Raw genomic sequence first — 20,406 nt, forward strand, 5'->3', positions numbered from 1 at the left:
TGATCATACACTATTTAATATCATGGAAATAAACTGACACATTAAAAAGACCAATAAATCACAAATTCTTACAAGTTTCCATATAATAAGGCAGTAAACACTTATACATAACATGAAATGTATGTTATTCCTGACACTGGCACATACATAGCCAGGTGCCTTCCACTGACCTTTGAAAGTATAATTCCTATTCTTAGCTCAAAGTGGATTGTACAAGAAACATAGATTTCTCTCTATTTTTTTCATGCTCTTTTGAAACATACAATATGCCACTGACATTGTAGGTTATCCAATCACATGAAGTTGTGAGCAAAGGTGTGAACGACCAAACACCTACACCCCACATCCCCAATCAATTTAATTCAGGTGAACTTAGAGACATGGTTGTTATGACTCGTAACATGCCACATACATAGGTTATAATGGTTCTCATAATATAGAATTGTTTCTGATGACTGATCAGATGTGTTGAACCAGTGAGTAAGTGAATACGGTTTTATGTCGCTTTCAGGAATATTCCAGCAATATCGCAGCAGGGTACACCAGAAATGGGCTTCACACATTGCACCCATTAGGGAGATTGAACCAGTGATGGTGGATCTGAGTCAGTTAGACAACACCTACCGCCAACAATGAGGACGACAGGTATCTGAGCAGTTCCGTATCGGTTTGCAGCCTGGCACATGTAGGTTCCTCCATCTTCTTCCCGAACTCGGGGGATTGACAGTTCACCATCTGTGATCGAGTGTTCTCTGTTCACAAAGCAAATGTACAAATTCAGAAAATATCCACCACTGGAGTGCTGACATGAGGAAGTTTCAATCTGCTTGGGAAATAACTTGGAAATGATGGTAAAGATTAATTTATCCATGGTTATATCTACAAAGTCTGATTTTTTTAACCCAAATCTGTAGCAAATGTAAGTATAAATTCCTACTTGGATTGAAATATTTGTCAAACAATTGTTATTGACATCGAATGTGATGGCTGTGTGGAGAGGATTCATATTTCAACTAATACCAGGACCAACAAAGTGGAACACAGTTACTGTTTAAGTTAATTTATTCCACTGAAAACTATCTAGAGATAAATTTTTTTAAATAAGTAAAAAAAAGAGTATTTCCCAGCTTGTCTGCAAATGTTATTTAGCTTAGAATCCGAATTAGCACATGTGCTGGGCCTTTCACCCACCTTGGCAAATCTCCGTCCTGCTTTGTCCAGGTAATGGCAGGGTTGGGGTAACCCTGGGCATCACATGACAGAGTGGCCGGACCTCCCAGAGCTGCTGTGTTGATATCTTGTGGGACAGATATCACTGGGCGAGCTGGAGGAGAACATAATATAATATACAATACAATACCCATGGAATAAATGCATATGTCATCCTGTGAACACTCAGATGATCAACAAAATATTGTAATAAACCTCAAGATGACATAGAGAACTCATAAGGCACATAGTTATGCATCTAAGTGTTACTGGGTGTACTATGAAACTCCAAAGGGAAATATCTGTCGTATCAATATGAAAAAGGTGAACACAACACATAATGCACTAATAGAAATAACCTGTGATATTAACTGGCTGTAAAGATGATATAAACTTGTATTGACCATCTCACTCACCTCTGACAAACAACTGTACTTTACTCTGTACGGTGCCAGCTTGATTGGTTGCAGTACACACGTATGTGCCGGCATCTTCAGGGCGGACTTCAGGGACAATGAGGATGCCCTCACCAATAACGGCACTGGCTGGGAGGGCGCCCTCCACCTTGGACCATTTCACCAGTGGCTTGGGTGTGCCTGAGCAAAGTAACAGTATAAATAAGATTAGGAATGATCCACTTGGTTCAACAGAAAGACAGAATGAAATGACAAGTGCTGGAACTGATTTTGTCACAAAGAAGGGCATATTTTGTGATTTAGCTATTCAATGAAATTGTATTACAAAATAAGTAAGCCATAGCGTCACCACCTTTAGAGTATACTTTCCAAGTGTATAAGTATGAAGCATGTACCTCCAGTCAGGATCAGTGTTTCATGGGACACATAAACTCACCTGACACAAGGCACTCAAAGTCCACTCTGTCGCCGACATTGACGGTCTGCACACTGCTCTGTCCTCCTCCTCCACCGGGAATGATGTCAGGACTACCTGTTGACAGAGTCAGGAGTGAGCGTTAGAGACAGTTATGTTATATATCAGCAGTATTGCATCAACACTGTGACTTGAAGAAAATCACATTGCACTATTTATGGAAACATATCACCAAAGGAAAGTATTATCACTAACAATATATCACAGATCTACTTAAAACAACTTCTGATACATTAACAGACTATAAAAATACCATCATGCAAGAATATCATACAGATTCCTGTATCACTGCCAAGCAAATATGTCACACAAGTTTGATAATGATACAAGTCGGCACCAAAATGTCACATCATCTAAGTATAGAAGTTGTTCATCCTGTGTGTCTGCACCACAGTTTACTATTTTATTTTACACTGCTCTCAGTAGTATCAAGACAGAAATTCCACCAGAAATGGTCATCAAACAATTTACCCATGTACAGAATCAAACACGGGTATTTGGCATGAATGCTTTGACCACTAGGCTACCCCATCACCCAAAACACTGAAACTGGTCACACACAAATTTGCCATCCTCCCTATCAATACAATGCACATTCCAACATTCCTTGTATTCTCCCTGAATGTCAGAGATGGGTGGAGTGAATGAGTATTTAAGTCATGGCATGGCAAGGCATCTTGATGAGGGGAGCAACCCTTGCAGAGAAGCAGGTCCTGTTTGTTTACTAATTTGTTGAAACCCACAAACACTGGAATGGTACTAACAAACCTAGAATGCTAGAGTTAAACCCATTTCTGTCATGCCAGAGGAATACAAAATGCATCACATAACAAGGCTTGGATGCATCCTAAACCTTGCAGCCATACCAGACAGGAAAGCTGACAGATATACTGACCCTGGACACGAAGGTAGGTGTAGTCCCTGTTGCTGCCAGCTTCGTTGGAGGCAGTACAGATGTACCGACCAGAATCTTCCTCTGCGACATTATAGATCCTGCAATAGGAAGCAACGGCTTTATAGTCTGTATATACCTTATATACTTTATACTTTATACTTTATACTTTATACTATATATGACAAATATTGGCATAGGAAAGCAATTTCTGCAGTCAGTGAAAGAAGTCGAGGGCAAAACAAAACACACTGTATCATTCAATATGGGAGTCAACTGATTATTTTCATCAAATATGTCCTTTCTTTTATGTCTGCAGCATCAGTAACGATACAGTTGAATCACAAAGAGCAAGAGCATATGGATAAGGAGACGCTTTAACCATGAGGTGACCACACTGCCCCAGATGTGTATGAAACACATGGAGGTATTGCCTCAGTCTTGGATTTGGTCAACTGATGACTTAACTTAATGGGTTGACTATACGTACGTGAGCACTCCGTTCCTGATCTGGTGCTGGGCTGGAAGTTGCCCTCCCATGTCCTTCTCCCAGCGGATCTGAGGAGGCGGGGAACCTGTCACGTCACATCGAAGCTCCACGGTGCGACCAGCAGTTATCTGCTCATTCTTGGGAGACACCACCACCGTAGGGGGAACTGGAATGGAACAGTGTGTCAATAACATACGTTGTACATGGACCTATCAACTTCACATAAAGGCAGGACCAAGATTATTACAATGAGGAAATACGTTGTGATTTAAGTTACATAAGGGAAATCTTGTAAACTAAAATGCAAAATCTTAACAGAAATCTTTCCCGCTTTCAGGTCATACACTTTTTTCCCTGTTTTAACTGTGCTTTACTATACTTGGCATAATCTACTAATGAGGATATAGAGAATTTCACCCAAGTGTCTACTGAGATATTTAGCAACACGTCTTGATATTTGATATCAGGCGACACGATGGTGAGATTCCATTTATCACTAAAAATTATCTGTCTTTAGCTTTCAATAAAATATGTAGATCTCTCAACATTGTACTACCAGTAGATTTGCAGTGCAGCGATATCATAGCATTGTGACATCATCAATCTCATGATGTCACAATGTTGTTCAAAATCTACTCCTAGGAGATATGTGATCTCACACAAGCGATATCTCCTGTTTTCGATGATAAATAACTTTTTGCCCTCAAATATTTGTACAAAATTTTACTAGTGCATGTATCAATTTTTAGTACATGGATTAAAGGCTGAAAGTGGGATAAACTGTCTGGATCAACTCATTGGTGCCTTTGAATCTGTACATCCTGAACATCGTGTGAGTTCACATTGAATGAATATGGAGTTCCGAGAACAATTACAAGGCCATAAACAAATATCCCAAGTCTGACTAATTGATTTACCTGATATCTCTATGACAGCGTAGCCCTCCGAGCTGCCAGCATTGTTGGTGGCGATACATCTGTACTGACCAGCATCGGCGGCTGTTATGCTGCGGATCTCTAGGACTCCATCACGCTCAATGGCAGTTGGAGACAGAACCCCATTGACCTTGGTCCACTCAATCTGGAAAGGTCCGCTACCACCAGGCTGGCAGTTAAGTCGCACAGTTTGTCCGGGTCTTGTGGCCACCTGGGCAGGTGTGATAGTCAGTTGTGGGGTCACTGGAAACAGTAAGGTGATTCATCTCTGAGAATGATTGCTGGTATAAAAATATCGAAACAATATCCTGGTATGAAAATACTATAACACTACGCTGGTTATCAGACTACTGTGTTCCTATACAGTTGGTAGTAAAACAAGTTTGGACTACTTCCAGCGTATATCACTCAGTGCATCTATCGCTGACTCAAGATACCAGCAAAAAGACTGATGCCGGTATATGCCTAGTGTCTGCCTTCATCAACAACAGAAGGAGAAAGGCCTACCTGACACAATAAGGATAACAGATGCTGAGAACTGGGATCCTCTGCCGCCTGTGACGATGCACACATATTCTCCCTCATACTCAGGGGTAATCTGAGGGATGTACAGCACACCCTGACGGATAGAGTGGTTGGGTGGGAGAGGCTGGTTGCCAGGGCGACGCCATCTAATCACGGGAGACTGGAGGCCTAGAAGAATTAAACAACAACAAATTAAGAAACTTGCCACAATGCATGACTCGAATACTTGATATATACTGAGAAACAAAAAAGGAACACAGGAAAATTCAAGCATTCCTTCAATATTTTCCAGTTTTCATCATCAGCCTTGACAAGCACTTTTGGAGGGAATCTGACAGCAAATACAGGAACACTGCCATAATGTGGTGTTCTCTTGTTTATTTCCCTCGGTATATATCATTTAGTTAGGAGTTTTCAGAATTTGAGTTTCTCAAAAAGTGTTACAAAAACACTCCTTTCACTATGAAGTCGTTAAAAAAATACAACACAAAAAATAGTAAAGAAAATGAATTGCAACATGTTTGCACACAACGTCTCAATGAAGGCCAGTCCCACCAGTGGTAGCCATGTTGGATCATACCTTGTGCAGAGCATGTGAGTTCCACAGACTGTCCAGCAACAAGGGACATCTGGTCTGGTCCTTGGATGTCCACTATAACATCAGGTCGTGGTCCACCATCAGTGATAACTAAAAAGTAATATGGGAATGTTGTATTAAAATTGTTCCAATTTGCACAACATCCATGGAAACTTTGAACAATGAATGAGTACTATTAACTTCTTAAACACTAGAGGTAATCAAAGAACATTCAAAGATTAATTCAATGGTTATTATTCCTTATGTGGCAATCACATTTTTCTTACTCCAGTGCTGTAATAAGTGAACAGTAACTCATCAAGTGAGTTTTATTTATACACCGCTTTTAGCAATATTCCAGCAATATCACAATGGGGAGGGGGTGGGGGGGGGTGGAGGGCACAAGGAGTGGGCTTCACACATTGTGCTCATGCAGGGAATCGAACCCAGACCTTCAGCATGATTAGCAATTGCTTTGACCACTAGGCTACCCTACCGCCCCAGTAACCCAATGAATGCCACAGATGATTAATGAATGAAGCTTTCTGAAGGATTTCTCGGCCCCTGCACTTTTACATTTGCTCACAACATTCACGTTACTAAGATTGCTTTTTGCACATGGCTCCAGCTCTGCTTGTGGATGCCAACAAGTCTAACTCATCCAATGTGTACCTTCTAGATCTACAGATGCCTCATCCCGGCCTCGTTCATTGGTGGCAATGCAGACATATCGGCCAGCATCAGACTTGGCCACAGAATCAAAGATAAGTCGAGCAGATCCTTCATCTTCATATGAAGCTTCTGGGAGGACATCACTCCTCCTGCGTGCATCACTGCGCCAGAACACATTGGGTGTCGGCTCGCCTTCTCCTGTACATTCCAGGGTGACCCGTTCGCCCTCCAGAGATGTCACTTTGCGGCTGGGCAAGATGGAAATTTTGGGAGGACCTGTAACAATGTAAGGCATGCCAACATTAGTATGTTACCATACCTTCGACATGCTAGCACTTTAAGGTGGCAATAAGCAATGCTCAAGCTCTACAAAAGATGCCTATCAACAGTCAGTTCTTGACCAGACAATCTGATGACTGGTATTGACAGCAGTGATCCACACCACTGGGTGATGATGACATGCAAACATCCAAGTCACCACACTGACTGCTACATACATTTTGTCATCTTTTAAGACAAACATAAACTGCTCGGAAGCACTTCTAACCCACCACCAAATCATGGTACACCCAGCACAAACTTCCAGGAACCAGTTCTAACCCACCAGCATATCTATTTGCTTGTTTTATCTGACCAGCATAAACTGCTAAGTACCAGTTCTAACTGGAACACCATTTGACAATACGCTAGCAGGGAAGCAACAGTCAACCCTTTACCCCAATATCACTCCAGAGTCTTCATTACTGACCTTCAATCTTGAGGGTGGCCGTAACAGTGACTGTTCCCATGGCATTGGTAGCAGTACATACATAGGATCCTTGTTCGTCGCCAGTCACTCCCTTGAACATAATGACTCCATTCTCATCCATCACATCTGTTGTCGAGGTGAAAGGCTCATCTCCAACTCTGGCAAGACAAATGATACAACACTATAAGTCATTATCCATATTTTGTTACATGTGGGCAAGGCTAGTCTGTTTACAACCAGAAAACAATTTCAGTAACACATTTCACAAAATCTAAATATTTTAGATATTTTAATACTTACCTTACCATAGGTCTATAGCATATTACCTCAAGCTTCGCTTAGTAGGAGATCTGACAGAGTTGAATTGCTATTCAATCTTGAATGGCTACATTGAATTCGACGACTGTAACGATACGGAAGTATCTGGATCTCCCTACTGCGCATGCGCACAGACTCCAGGAGAGCTTCACTTTTACTTCAAGCGTCGTCTTGTCTAGACGTGTTTGAGTTGATACCTCTTTTTTCCCAACTAATAAAGTTTGATTTACTACGCTATTTACACTGATTCCTTTTATAATTTCCTACTAAGTGAAGCTTGAGGTAATATGCTATAGACCTATGGTAAGGTAAGTAAAAAATATGTTGCTACTGACACCTCCATCTTGAATGATACATATTTTTGCATATTTATCATGTCAAACCACACTATCAAGTATGTAAGTAAGACATAAAGCACTGAATTTGATGGCAAGGATAAACAGGTAGATATTTATGGAAAAAATATTGAATAACAATTGTTGAACCTCTGGCTCACTTATCACGAGCAATGAATATCTGTATAATGTTATTTCTTAGAACAGTATAATGCTATTTCTTAGAACAGTATAATGCTATTTCTTAGAACAGTATAATGGTATTTCTTAGAACAGTATAATGCTATTTCTTAGAACAGTATAATGCTGTTTCTTAGAACAGTATAATGCTATTTCTTAGAACAGTATAACGGTATTTCTTAGAACAGTATAATGCTGTTTCTTAGAACAGGTTATGGACCCTAGTGATAGCAGTATATTAAGGGTTCACTGTCTTACTTTTAATTTGTATACAATGTAAACTGAAAGAAAAAATAGGGAGAACAGGAAAATTGAAGAATTCCTTTAATATTTTCCAGTTTTCATCACCTGTTTAGAACAGCACTGTGGGAGGAAACCTAAGAAGAAATGAAGAAACACTGCCATGAAATGGTGTTCCCTTATTTATTTCCCTTAGTATACCTAGAACACCACTTGACTATTGAGGCAGGTGTGTTAGATTAGACAGGTGTGCCACTGTATACCTGGTCCATGTGACTGTCGGAGATGGTGTCCCCCCTGTGACACGGCACTGGAACAGGGCACTGGCTCCATTCCTGATAGTTACTGAGTTAGCAGGATACAGCTCCACCACTGGCATCTCACGACCTAACACAAACAGGTGCTTGCTTAGTACATATATTAAGGATGAAATCAGTATTTCACAATAATCAGTACCATAATATACAGGATAAATTTAACACTGTGTTTAAACATTCCATACTGCAAATTACCGCTATTCTAGAGAATATAATATCATGAATGATCATTATACATGCACCATCAAGCACTGATATATACGTACGTTCAACATCAATCATAGCGGAGGCCATTGCTCTGCCAGCAACACTCTCGGCCAGACAGATGTAAACTCCACGATCGGCCATTGAAGCCTGGGTGATTCTAAGGATTTCTCCATTTTGACTGACCTGAAGACAACAACGTGAGTCTGTGGGTACAAAATTCTGTTCACTGAATGTCACTGTTCAAATAAGACAAGAAATATTGCATGTTACTTGTACTTAAGACATATTAAGACATTTTTCTGTCAGTTTACAAGTATACCTTTGCTTATACAAGTTTCTTAGTCTTCAGTAACCCATGCTATTTGCAAGAGGTAACTAATGGGATCAGGTGGTCAGATTCACTGACTTGGTTGAGATGTCATCATATCCCATTTGCATAGAATGACGCTCATGATTTTGATCAGTCTACTGGCAGGATTATTTACAGGTTGCCGTCATCTAGCTGGAATACTGTTCAGTGCTGTGTTGAACAACCTACTAACCAACCAACCAGCCAGTTGTGGTTGCAGTAGACTAACATGCAGTAAAACTGGACAAAGTACTGTGACTATGTGTCCCAGTCTTCCCAACTGTGAATGAGGAACTGCTAATGATGGAAAAGCCACGAACCTTGGTCAGCCTACATCGTTGCAATAGTTGTATGCTCCTAAGGGAGTTGAGGTTGAAAATTATGATGTGCATCCAGTGATCATTGGCAAGACATAGTGCATTTGCGCAGCTCAGCTGAGCTGGATCTTGGCATTCTACAAGTATCATATACTACTACTACTAATAATAATGCTACAGGTACATACCACATGGTTGCTGGAGAGCTCTCCTCGGGCCCTCTTCCAAGTGATGGTTGGTTTGGGTATTCCAGTGACAACACAGCGGATTGTTCCTGTTGTTCCAGAAGGAATCACCTGCATCTTCTCATCAATGGTCACAGTTGGAGCCTCTCCTAGAGAACAGCACATGAGTTTTAACTCATCCGATCAATAGTACTTGGCCTCCTAATTGTTTAACTTGGTTTGAAACCAACAATGATGTTTAACTCGTTTTAACAACACAAGTCTGTCCTATTCCATCAATTTGCTTTGAATCACTGACAAAATGGCTCCATACCACAACCAAGCAATAGATAAACTCACTTTCCACGCCAGGTTCAATTGTGAGGGTTGTGCGTCCAACACCTGTCTTGCCAGTGGGGGTGGTACCAGTGCACAAGTATGATCCGGCATATGATGGTTGGACATTGGGTAGAGTCAGGATACCATTGTCCTGGCTGGAACCTGCAATGAAAGTACAATACATACAGGGTTCACAAAGTCACCCTGTGAATGAATTGGGTTTAAAACTGCTCCAAGCTACAGTTCATTTTTATCAAGAGACAATACCTACCTGATGGGAGACCCTGGCGTTCCCGAGACCACACAAGGATCACATCACCACCATTCTGAGAGTAACATTCCAAGGTGACTGTTGTGCCCACGATGGCAGTCACTTGAGTTCTCCTGATCACAATTGTGACTTCTGGCTCTGAAAAATTATTTAAACAAGTGGATGAGAATCATTTTTATGGAAAGAAAACTCCTATGAGAACTCCTATGTTCCCTATCAATAGCATCTCAAAAGTCCTTGCTACGACATCCAGGGTTTACTTATTGACAAGTGGATCTGTGCTGTATGACTTTGAACACTGATCACTTCGACTTGCATTATGCGTGGAGAAATGGATTATTATTTTTATTATCTGAAATATTATTCAAGCTGCCATGCTAGAGTATATTATATGGAGCATGGACTCTCACCTGGAGCTGTTCCAGTGACGTACAAGATGGTTCTGACGGTCGACATGCCAGCGGGGTTGGTGGCCTTGCAGTAGTATTCGGCTTCATCACTCTTCCGTACAGAGGGGATGCGGAACACACCGTTCTCCACTGTGGCATAGTCAGGTAGGGGTCCGCTCTCTCCACGAGTCCACACAATTGTCGATGGTGGACTTGACTCAGCGATACAGCGGAACTCGATGGAATCGCCAACATTGACTTGCAGATAGCGGGGCTCAATTCTGGCTACTGGAGGTTCCTCTCGACCTGGAATCAGCACAATGCTCACATACAGTCTCCACGCATACAGTGAAATCCTTGCTACATATACAGCGAAATCCTTGCTTCATGTTCAGTGAAATCCTCACTACACATACAATGAAATCCATACTACACAGTGAAACCCTTGGTACACATACATTGTAACCCTTATTATAGTGAAACCCTTGTGACAGATACAGGGAAACCCTTGTTACTCATACATTGTAACCCTTATTATAGTGAAACCCTTTTGACAGATACAGGGAAACTCTTGTTACACATACATTGTAAAACTTATTATAGTGAAACCCCTGTGACAGATACAGGGAAGCCCTTGTTACTCATACATTGTAACCCTTATTATAGTGAAACCCTTGTGACAGATACAGTGAAACCCTTGTTACTCATACAGCAAAGAAATTATTACAGTGAAACACATGTTACAGTGAAACCCTTGTTACAGATACCATGAAACCCTTGTTACAGTGAAACCCATCTTATAGATACAATGAAACCTTTGTTACACTCTTGTATACAAATGCATCAAGCATTGAATTGTCTGAACCAGCTCTCCTTGTCAAAACGACTATGCAAAAACAATCTTTCCAAATGTAACCTCCTTACCAGCAATGCTGACAACCGCTGTGACTCGGTCAACTCCATAGGCATCAGAGCCAGTACATGTGTATGTACCCTCATCTTCAGGCTGGATGTTGGGGATGACAAGGACGCCATTCTGGTCAACAGCCTTCTCTGGCAGACCAGCGCCATTCTTGGTCCATGACAGAATATAGTTGGCCTACAGTGGAAAAACAAGTAGCGATCAACATAATCAATGACAGCAGTCTATCAACAACAGGGGGCAAAATTACATCAGAGAAAGTTACAGTGATTGACATGATATTTACTTTGTAAGTCTTTTGTATATATCCACTCTAAGACAAAATCAAAACTTTCACACATAAGTTTGTTCCAGTAAAAACATGCTTTATTCATATAAGGCATAATTGCTCCTATTACCTGTACAACTAATCAGTAGAAATAAAGCTTCTGATAAAAATATGACTTTTAAAGCATGATAATGACAGACTAAAACACAGGACACATAGTACTGGTGGTTTCCTATTCTTGTACATAATTTATACTCCAAAATGGTCCCATTGAAAACCTAAAGCCACAGCACATATTGAAAGACTATCAGAGATCTTCAACAATCAAATCCCCATAATTCAGAATGAGCAAAACCTGTTAGATGTACCTCAGTATTGTAGGAGATGGCGACACAGATGAACCTGACGCTGGCTCCGATCCTAGTCTCCACTTCTCGGGGCTCCTCGATGCGGACTCGGATGGGATTAGTGGGTGCTGAAGTGGTAATATGCAACAGACATTCACTTCTCCTGCTGCATTTTGTGTCAGTCATACAATGGGTTCATACATTTATTCTGTTTTCATTTATTATTTTCTCATGCCTACTCTTGGTCACATGTGAGGTTTAAGCATGTGATGTGTTTCACTTGTAAAAGAGAGTTACCTCCCCTAAGTCTTTAACACAGAAATGCCATAGTCAGTTTGAGTTCATTGGCTATGCAGGAAAAAGAGAGAATCTACTATATATGTAATGCCAATTGTAGAAAATAATCTTAACTATCTGCAGTAACAGATTCACCGACTAAATCCCTGGACCATAGGGGATGGTTTAACATAGCTGTCAGAGAACCCTTGTCTACGCTTACCACTGATCGTCAACTCCACAAACTCTCTGACACTTCCGTAGTTGTTGGTAGCAGTACAGACATATCGACCACCGTCGGAAGATTCAAGGTCAGGGATGGTCAGTTGATATCTGGCACTAGTGCGGACTTTCCCAGGCATTGGGCGTCCATCCAGTCGACTCCAGACAACGTTGAAGGGTCCTCGTCCTGACACCTGGCACTGGAAGGTTGCTGTTGATCCAAGAGGCTCGCTAAGACGGATAGGAGTCACAACAACCTGAGGACGGTTGTTCACTGAAACAAGTATATTACAGCAATTAGGTGATATGAAGTTTCCCTCCTATGAACATATGTATGTGCCGTGGACTGCTAATGCTACTGCAGGAAGAACAAAAGAGGATTTCAACAGAAAATCTGAAATACTGCAGAATGACTTCAGCCACAAATACAAGATTTATGGTAATGATGTAATAAATCCTGATTCTTGATAAATTTATTGAAAATACTTTCCTAAATCAAAGAAGACAACTCAAAATGTGTCTCCACAAAAATACAACCATTATTGCTTTCTTTGCAGAATGTAAGATTGCCACACGGCTTCATTTGCCAGTAACCAGATATGAAGGCAGGTTCAGCATCAAGTATCACTCACCATCTCTGTCACATGAGCCGCCAGGTTCCCTTGGGTTGCCAACATAGCCTTCAGCACAGCTGCAGAGAGAAGTGATATACAGGGGAATAAATAGTCATATCAACCTTCTCACACTTACACAGCCTTCATCACGGCTGCAAAGAGAGGTAACACACAGGGGAAGAAATAGTCATGTCAATCTCCTTTCACACAGCACAACAAATATTCAGCACCGGTGCAGAGGGAGGTCACATGCGGCTGATTGTACAGCCATCCTGAGCTTTATATAGCCACTTTGTTCATTATTTGGAGCGACCATCACAGCTTGACTACTGCTAAAGGTGGGATTACAAGAAAAAACATACAACATGCCTCTATTGAATAATTATCCACTTAGCAGAACAAACACAAGATATTCCTAAATTTTGTGTAGTTGTTTTCACTCACGTGCCACAGTCACGTCCGGTATATCCTGGTGGACAGCGGTCACATGTTACACGGTTGTCCGAGGGGTCCAGGAAACATGTGCGAGAGAATCTGGGAATCAAAAGACACAATCAGAGAACAAACATGGCTGACTGGAACACTCGAGTTGCTTTCATGCAAGAATATTGTATGAGCGAGTCATATAATAAGTACAGTCAAGTCTCGTTAATCCGATCTCTGTTTGTGTAACAAGACGCTTTATCAGACATATTTCTTGGGAAAAAATTGAATAAACATAACTTAGTCTTATTAATTTAGTCTGACATCCTTGTTAATCCAACAATTTGCTGTTAAATGGATGATGTCAGATTAACAAGACATGACTGTAGTTAACACGATATTTCACCAAAGGAAGAAAGGTAAATAAAAATTGTTCTTATGTATTTAAATATTATGGCATACACTTATTTAATGGCTAGGAGATATATCTTTGTATTAATAAATATATACCACCACTCCTTAATACCTCATGTTAACAACCACTAATATATAGCATGGGTATTTTTCATTGCATTGTCACCTGATATGTTTCTACTCACTGATTGGATGGGATGGTAAGAGGACATGGGCATGGTCTACAGTCGCTGCGAGTGCCGACTGTTGGATCACCGTAGTAACCAGAGGCACACCTCTCACACCTGTCTCCCTCAGTGTTGTCATTGCAGTTCTGTAAGTTAAGGTCAAGGTAAGGTCAAGGTAAGGTCATGGTAACATCAAAGTAATCATCGTAATGCCAAGGTAACATCCTGACCTAGCAGACATGAGGATGACTTTCTTAAAACAACCATTCCTGTTCGGATACACCATAACACAGCTGGATGAGCATTACTGACACAAGCCAATGATTATTTATTCCATCTTTTCATGGAGGACAGTGTTGGGTGTATTTCCTTAATTTACACTAAAGGAAGAGCTAGCTTACACTGAAAACTGCTTAGCGCATAGTATCTGTATGAGATTCTTGTTAATGAAGAAGCAGATATCACATTACTTACTGATATCTATTACAGGAGTACGCATATAAGAATGTAATGATCTACTTTCAGCTTGAACGGCACCTACCAGACAACGTCCTGTATTGGGGTCACATGACGTGGCGTGTCCATTACAGTTGCAGCGCACACATCGTCCACGAGGAGTTCCAGGTTCTTCTACACGCAGGAAGCCGGCAGCACATTCCTGGAAGAAGACGTAGGGTATCACTTACACTACTCATTAGGTATAAACACAGATTATTACATGGCATGACATACATGACTATACTACATAAGTGTTCAGGAGAATTCATAAATGATCATATGATTGACAAATACAAGTTTAATATGGTAAAATGTTGTAAAACTTGGAATTTAAACACAACTATGGCAATTTGTTTCAAAGATCTGGGTGCTGTTGTGCAATGCAATCTTTGCACAAAGGTGAATTTGAATCCAATACCTTATCATAGACTTACAGTAGTCTTAGTGCTATGGTGACTGTAACTCACATACCTTTACACAGGCATACAGAAGTCTTAGCACTAAGGTGGCCGTAACTCCCTTTTTATTACATAGACTTACAGCAGCCTTAGAGCTAAGGTGACTGTATCTTCCATATCTTTACATAGACTTGAGGTAGTCTCAGCATTAAGGTGATAGTAATTTATGTCCCTTGACATAGACCAAAAGTAGTAGGTTGTCTTGTACAACAGCATCCAGACTGTCAACAATTTTCAATGACACCAGTAAACCTCACCTCACATGACAGACCAGTGTATCCCTCGGGACACTGACAACTCTCCACCTCGTTTGCAAGACGTTGTCCAGTTGAGCGGGGCACAGCGATGTCCATGCTGATGTCACGCAGGGTAGCGGAGCCCATGATGGTGTGGTGAGTGGCACGGATGAGGATTCCGTCAATCATAGACAGAATGGTCAGGAAGGAGTCCCTTGTTGGGGAAGACCCATCGAAGGAGCGGAACGATGACTAAGAGGAAGAAAAAGACGCGAGATGAAACTCAGATAGGACGGAATGCTGTTTTCCTCATAACTATTCATTTTATTAATGGAAATGTTGCATTTGCAGAAAAAAAAACAACAAAAAAAACAATGTAAGTGGTACACAAAGACAACATAAACAGAAGCTCTTGGGTATTAAATGGAGGATTTCTGTGTCCTCTAATGGTTCAATTATTAATGGACATATTATATAATGGACATTTTTACTCTGTACTGAATCACTGTCTCACCTCACGAAGGAGAATCTCATAGGTCTGTGGTTCAACTGGTTTGGCAGATGGGTTGAAGATCATGTACAGTCGTTTGTCACCACTCTGAATAATACAAATATTGGGTTGAAGATCATTTACAGTTGCTTGTCTCAGCAGTTCATAACACAAATACTGGCTTGAGGATGACATATAATCACCATTCTGAATTGTGTGTTCACACCAAAAATAATGTTCCTGAAATTCGGAAAAAGAGAAAGGTCAAAGGGCACCTGGAGGTCTGTGCAAGAAGTGGTCTTCTTGTACTTCTTGCACTGAAAGGATCGAGATGTCAGACCTTACTTGGTTAATAATGAGTTTAGTTTTACACCACACTCTGCAATATTCCAGCTATATAGCAGCGGTCTGTAAATAATCCAGTCTGGATGAAATAATCTAGTATTCAACAACATGAGCCTTGATCTGTGCAATTGGGAACCAATGCTGTGTCAGCCAAGTGAGCGAGCCTGACCATCTGTTCCCATTAGTCCCCTCTCACAACAAGCATAGTCACCTTTTATGGCAAGCATGGGTTCCTGAAGGCTATTCTACCCCAGGTGAGTTGACTAATGCTCAAGATATCAATCACTGGATCATCTGGTACAGATTTGATAATTTATAGAACACAACTATATAGCTGGAATATTTCTGGAGAGCAGCATAAAACAGCCAAAGACATCAATGTTGCAGTGAACAGATCATTTGTTGTTTCAGCACTATATGAAGGTTTTAGAACAAGGAATGTTAAGTTTTTATACTGGATAGGTATAGAAACTTACAATGATTTCGATGTCAACGTCCATGTATGTTTGTCCAGAGTCATAGGCAACAGTGTACTCCAAGGTGAAGCGGAGCATACCACCATAGGATGAGACCTGCAAGTACAACATTGTACATCATTGTACACATCAACATGAGATCAGATCGAGGTTAGCATTGTGTATAAGAATGTCCAAATGCATATTGTAGACAATGATCATATGTTTTCTGCAGTGACTAGAATTGTTTTTCAGAAATGAAATCCAATTGTTCGAATCAACCTTTGTAATGTCCTCATTATTAGACTGTCAAAATAAGATGAAAATAGAGGTTATTAAACAAATAAAATCTGAAAATTATCTAAAGTTACACATTTCAAAAAATCTTTTGATACGGACCTTGTTGCCACGGAAACGTGGAGGCAGCTGGAAGAACAAGCTCTCTCGTTCTCTCTGGATTCCATCAAAGCCCTTGAAGGTGATCTGATCCTGACTGGCATCTACCTCAAAGCCATCCTTGATCATACGACTCAGGCGGCGGTTCGTCAGACCGAAGTTGTGGGTACCATCAGCGTTAAACTGTGGTCGGATCTGGAAATCATATAATCAGATTGTAGCTTGACTGCTGTTACACAAAAAAATCAAACATCAGAAGAACAAGGTTTAATTCAGCAACATGACAGACTCACCACATCCTGGTACATGTCGAATAATGCTTTTCATGGTCATTTAGAAGATGGACAAACATGAATACGTGACACATGTTATGGAGCTAATTCTTGTTCCTTCCTCAGGTGAGTGATGACGCTAATGACACTCACCACATCCCGGTAGTAGCCAGAACTGGTACACTGGTTGGTGACTCCCATACAGAAGCAGGACAGACATCCTTGGGGATTTGACTCATCCAAGTAGAAATATCCAGCAACACAGGTGTTACATTTCTGGCCCTGAACGTAAGCCTGGAACATTAAGAGTAGATGTAAGGACAGGCTGCTCTGTCAATACGGTGGCACCCTTGATCCCAGACCTTTGGCAGGTTTATAAATATATTCAGTCTTGTGACATCTACTTTCTGGGTCAATGCTTCAAAATTCACGATATCAGTTTTATCCAAAATGCATTTCAGAGGGGATCAGCAATAAATAAAGGGCATTGAAGAGTAGAAAATACTATCGTCATTTCCATGAGACATAGCTCTGAATAGTGAGAGGCCAGGGAGTTAGTTGGTTTGTTGTATAACGCCCTCTCAGCAATATTATAGCTGTATGGTGATGGTCTATAGATAGTCAAGTCTGGACCAGACAATCCAGTGATCAACACCATGAGCAATCAATCCATGCAAATGGGATACAAAGGCAAGTGTCTACCATCCCATTAGTTGCCTTTTCTGACAAGCCTAGGTTGCTTAAGACCAATTCTGATCTCCATGGGTGACAGGCCAGGTGACAGTGTCACCCTTGTCCCAGGTTTAACTCAGTTCAACAATTACCTGACAAAACATGCACACATAAATAAACTGCTTCTCACTATATATCAGGTCATCTCTTGTTTTTCCAGAATAACCGCACTTGAGGTTTTTGTTCTGGAGGGACAGGTTTTACTTTTCGTTAGTAAGACTGCTTCCCAGGTTTTACTTTTTGTTAGTAAGACCGCTTCACTTTTCTGAACTTTATATGAACATCAACATTCAAATGATCTTAGAGTGTTTGAAATCAACTGAAAAATATCGTTCAAGATTAAAGTCCCGAAATGGGATTGGAACCGCAATTCTCTTATCCATAGGCAGACGCTCTACCGCATGCCACCAGGCTGATGAAGGTGGACTGGTTAAATCATCTACTTATAGTTACTGTCACTAAATTGATTTTTCGCGCACTTCAGTTATTGTTATGTAGCTTCATTAAATGATCATCTACATTGTAATTACCCATCATTGACGGTATATATGTTAGAGAAAACACTTCTCCTCGGTTTTGGTAGGCAATGTAAAACCATCGGGTCGGGGTCCCTCCGAATCTGGTTTTACATTGTCTACCAAAACCGAGGAGAAGTGTTTTCTCCTATACAGCAATGCCAAGATAACATTGATTTTCTTGCTTCAGTAAAAGAGGAAGTCAAGTTGAGTTTAACAGCATTTTCTGCAAAATATTAATTTTCATTTATTCGTTTCAATTCATCATTTCAGCAAGCTGGGTTAGGACATATTTTCATCTGCAACCAATGGACAAGGCACAGTCATCAAATATCCCCCCACCTCATCTTTGAAATCCTCTTACCTTGCACTGACACTGGTCAGTTGTGGGGTCACACTGGGTATTGGGGATAGTTCCTCTCTGGTCACACTCGCAGTCCACACCTGCAATCACAGACAGGTATCAAGAAGGTAAGGAACCACTTTTATCAATCAGGGACAGGTATCAAAGAAAAGTAACCTCTTTTGTCAGATACAGGTATTAAACAGGTAAGGAACCACTTTTATCAATCAGAAACAGGTATGACAGAACCTATCTTGCATTTCTCTACAGGGAGCCATATTTACCATAAAAAAGTGTTCATGAAGTGATAAATAGTTTTAGGTAAATGGTACTTACCTCTGAGTTGACAGTAGTCTCCAGGCTGCAATGGGTTACCTGTGTATCCTGGGAGACATCTAGAACAAGGTAAAGGTCATTAGGGTCACAGTCAAGGTCATTATGATAACAGTCAACAACAGAGTGAACTTACACCAATAAATGCGGAAAATTTATGAAGTGCAGGTTCACACAACATAACCCTTGAACAAACATCCTAGTTACCTATCAGGTGACTACAATTAACTAGTCCAGTTTATAGAAAACAGCAATAACCTGCTTGTGGTAATTCAGGTCAAGTGTAACAAGCAACAGACCTCCTAAATTATAACACAGGAAGTGCGATTGCTACGAGAAAGGTTACAAGATCTTAAGTTTATGAGAGCTCTGTGTAACAGGGCCTTGATGATGTCCATCCTGAAAAACACATCATCACTTGTGTAAGGATCACTGTAGATCATTCACTGTTTCTGAATTGCAGAAATTTGACCATATCAGTCTTGACTTACGTTTCGCATCTTCGGCCAGTGTGTCCAGCAGGGCATGCGTTGCAGGTCACCTGACCATCGGTATCCAGAATACAAGTTGGACTGAATCTGAAATAAGGAGTAAACCACAATGAGTGATGAGGCCACCTTAACAAAACGTCAGTATATACATATAGTCACATTTATTTTCTCAGAAAGGCAACAAGTGACACATTATATTCTGTAAAAACCCACAAGCAAATGTGCAGAGCTGTAAAACTAAGATGGAGATTCAGGGATCTGGAATTTAAGCTCAGAACAAGTGAGTGAAGGTTGCTACAGCTCTGAATAGTGAGACATTACACCACAGGCCACAGAGTTGGTTGATTAAAGCTGCTGTCACCAATATTACAGATATATGGCAATGGTATATCCATTGCAACTGGGATACAGAGACATGTGTCTACAACGTCAGCAACCCTTTTCTGACAGGCATGGATTACTTAAGACGAATTCTGAGCTTCACAAGTGACAGGCCATATGACACTGTCACCCTTGCCCCAGGTTTAACTGAGTTCAACAATTACTTGACAAAACATGCCCACATAAATAAATTCATCAGCAAAGCCAAGATAACAGAGGTGTTTCAAAACATATAAACTTTGCATGGATACACTGATTAAATATTTGCAATGTGTTTTCATGGCTAAAGTTATGTGTCCATGTTTATAATCAGTGATGCTGTTTGGAGGCATGAACTCAGTAAGGGTCTCTGAGTTGGGCACCATCATTCTCATAAAGCCCAGGATTAAGAGCACTGATCACACAAACATAGATATATAATGCAGGTGAATCTTGGATTCAAA

The 20,406-nt window shown here is 40.7% G+C and overlaps 1 protein-coding gene across 3 annotated transcripts in view; it reads right to left on the reverse strand.

Annotated features, from left to right (window-relative positions):
* The window catches only part of LOC137268463 (basement membrane-specific heparan sulfate proteoglycan core protein-like), a 215,648-nt gene that overhangs the window by 14,398 nt on the left and 180,844 nt on the right, over nt 1-20,406 (reverse strand). For all 3 annotated transcript variants that reach the window (XM_067803030.1, XM_067803029.1, XM_067803028.1), the window contains 32 exons: nt 19,583-19,669; nt 19,095-19,153; nt 18,780-18,859; nt 17,322-17,462; nt 16,900-17,091; nt 16,522-16,617; nt 15,725-15,808; nt 15,232-15,462; nt 14,560-14,676; nt 14,037-14,164; nt 13,459-13,548; nt 13,033-13,091; nt 12,402-12,674; nt 11,924-12,030; nt 11,290-11,464; nt 10,387-10,671; nt 9,977-10,114; nt 9,727-9,867; nt 9,391-9,536; nt 8,596-8,719; nt 8,276-8,399; nt 6,940-7,097; nt 6,192-6,467; nt 5,523-5,630; nt 4,925-5,110; nt 4,400-4,660; nt 3,483-3,648; nt 2,996-3,093; nt 2,062-2,157; nt 1,626-1,805; nt 1,192-1,324; nt 625-752 (listed from right to left, as the gene is read on the reverse strand). In XM_067803030.1, the coding sequence (XP_067659131.1) occupies nt 625-752; nt 1,192-1,324; nt 1,626-1,805; nt 2,062-2,157; nt 2,996-3,093; nt 3,483-3,648; nt 4,400-4,660; nt 4,925-5,110; nt 5,523-5,630; nt 6,192-6,467; nt 6,940-7,097; nt 8,276-8,399; nt 8,596-8,719; nt 9,391-9,536; nt 9,727-9,867; nt 9,977-10,114; nt 10,387-10,671; nt 11,290-11,464; nt 11,924-12,030; nt 12,402-12,674; nt 13,033-13,091; nt 13,459-13,548; nt 14,037-14,164; nt 14,560-14,676; nt 15,232-15,462; nt 15,725-15,808; nt 16,522-16,617; nt 16,900-17,091; nt 17,322-17,462; nt 18,780-18,859; nt 19,095-19,153; nt 19,583-19,669 (4,667 nt within the window). The remainder of the gene's footprint in view (nt 1-624; nt 753-1,191; nt 1,325-1,625; nt 1,806-2,061; nt 2,158-2,995; nt 3,094-3,482; nt 3,649-4,399; nt 4,661-4,924; nt 5,111-5,522; nt 5,631-6,191; nt 6,468-6,939; nt 7,098-8,275; nt 8,400-8,595; nt 8,720-9,390; nt 9,537-9,726; nt 9,868-9,976; nt 10,115-10,386; nt 10,672-11,289; nt 11,465-11,923; nt 12,031-12,401; nt 12,675-13,032; nt 13,092-13,458; nt 13,549-14,036; nt 14,165-14,559; nt 14,677-15,231; nt 15,463-15,724; nt 15,809-16,521; nt 16,618-16,899; nt 17,092-17,321; nt 17,463-18,779; nt 18,860-19,094; nt 19,154-19,582; nt 19,670-20,406) is intronic.

This window comes from Haliotis asinina, chromosome 16, assembly GCF_037392515.1.
Source record: "Haliotis asinina isolate JCU_RB_2024 chromosome 16, JCU_Hal_asi_v2, whole genome shotgun sequence".
NCBI classification, from domain to species: Eukaryota; Metazoa; Mollusca; class Gastropoda; order Lepetellida; family Haliotidae; genus Haliotis; species Haliotis asinina.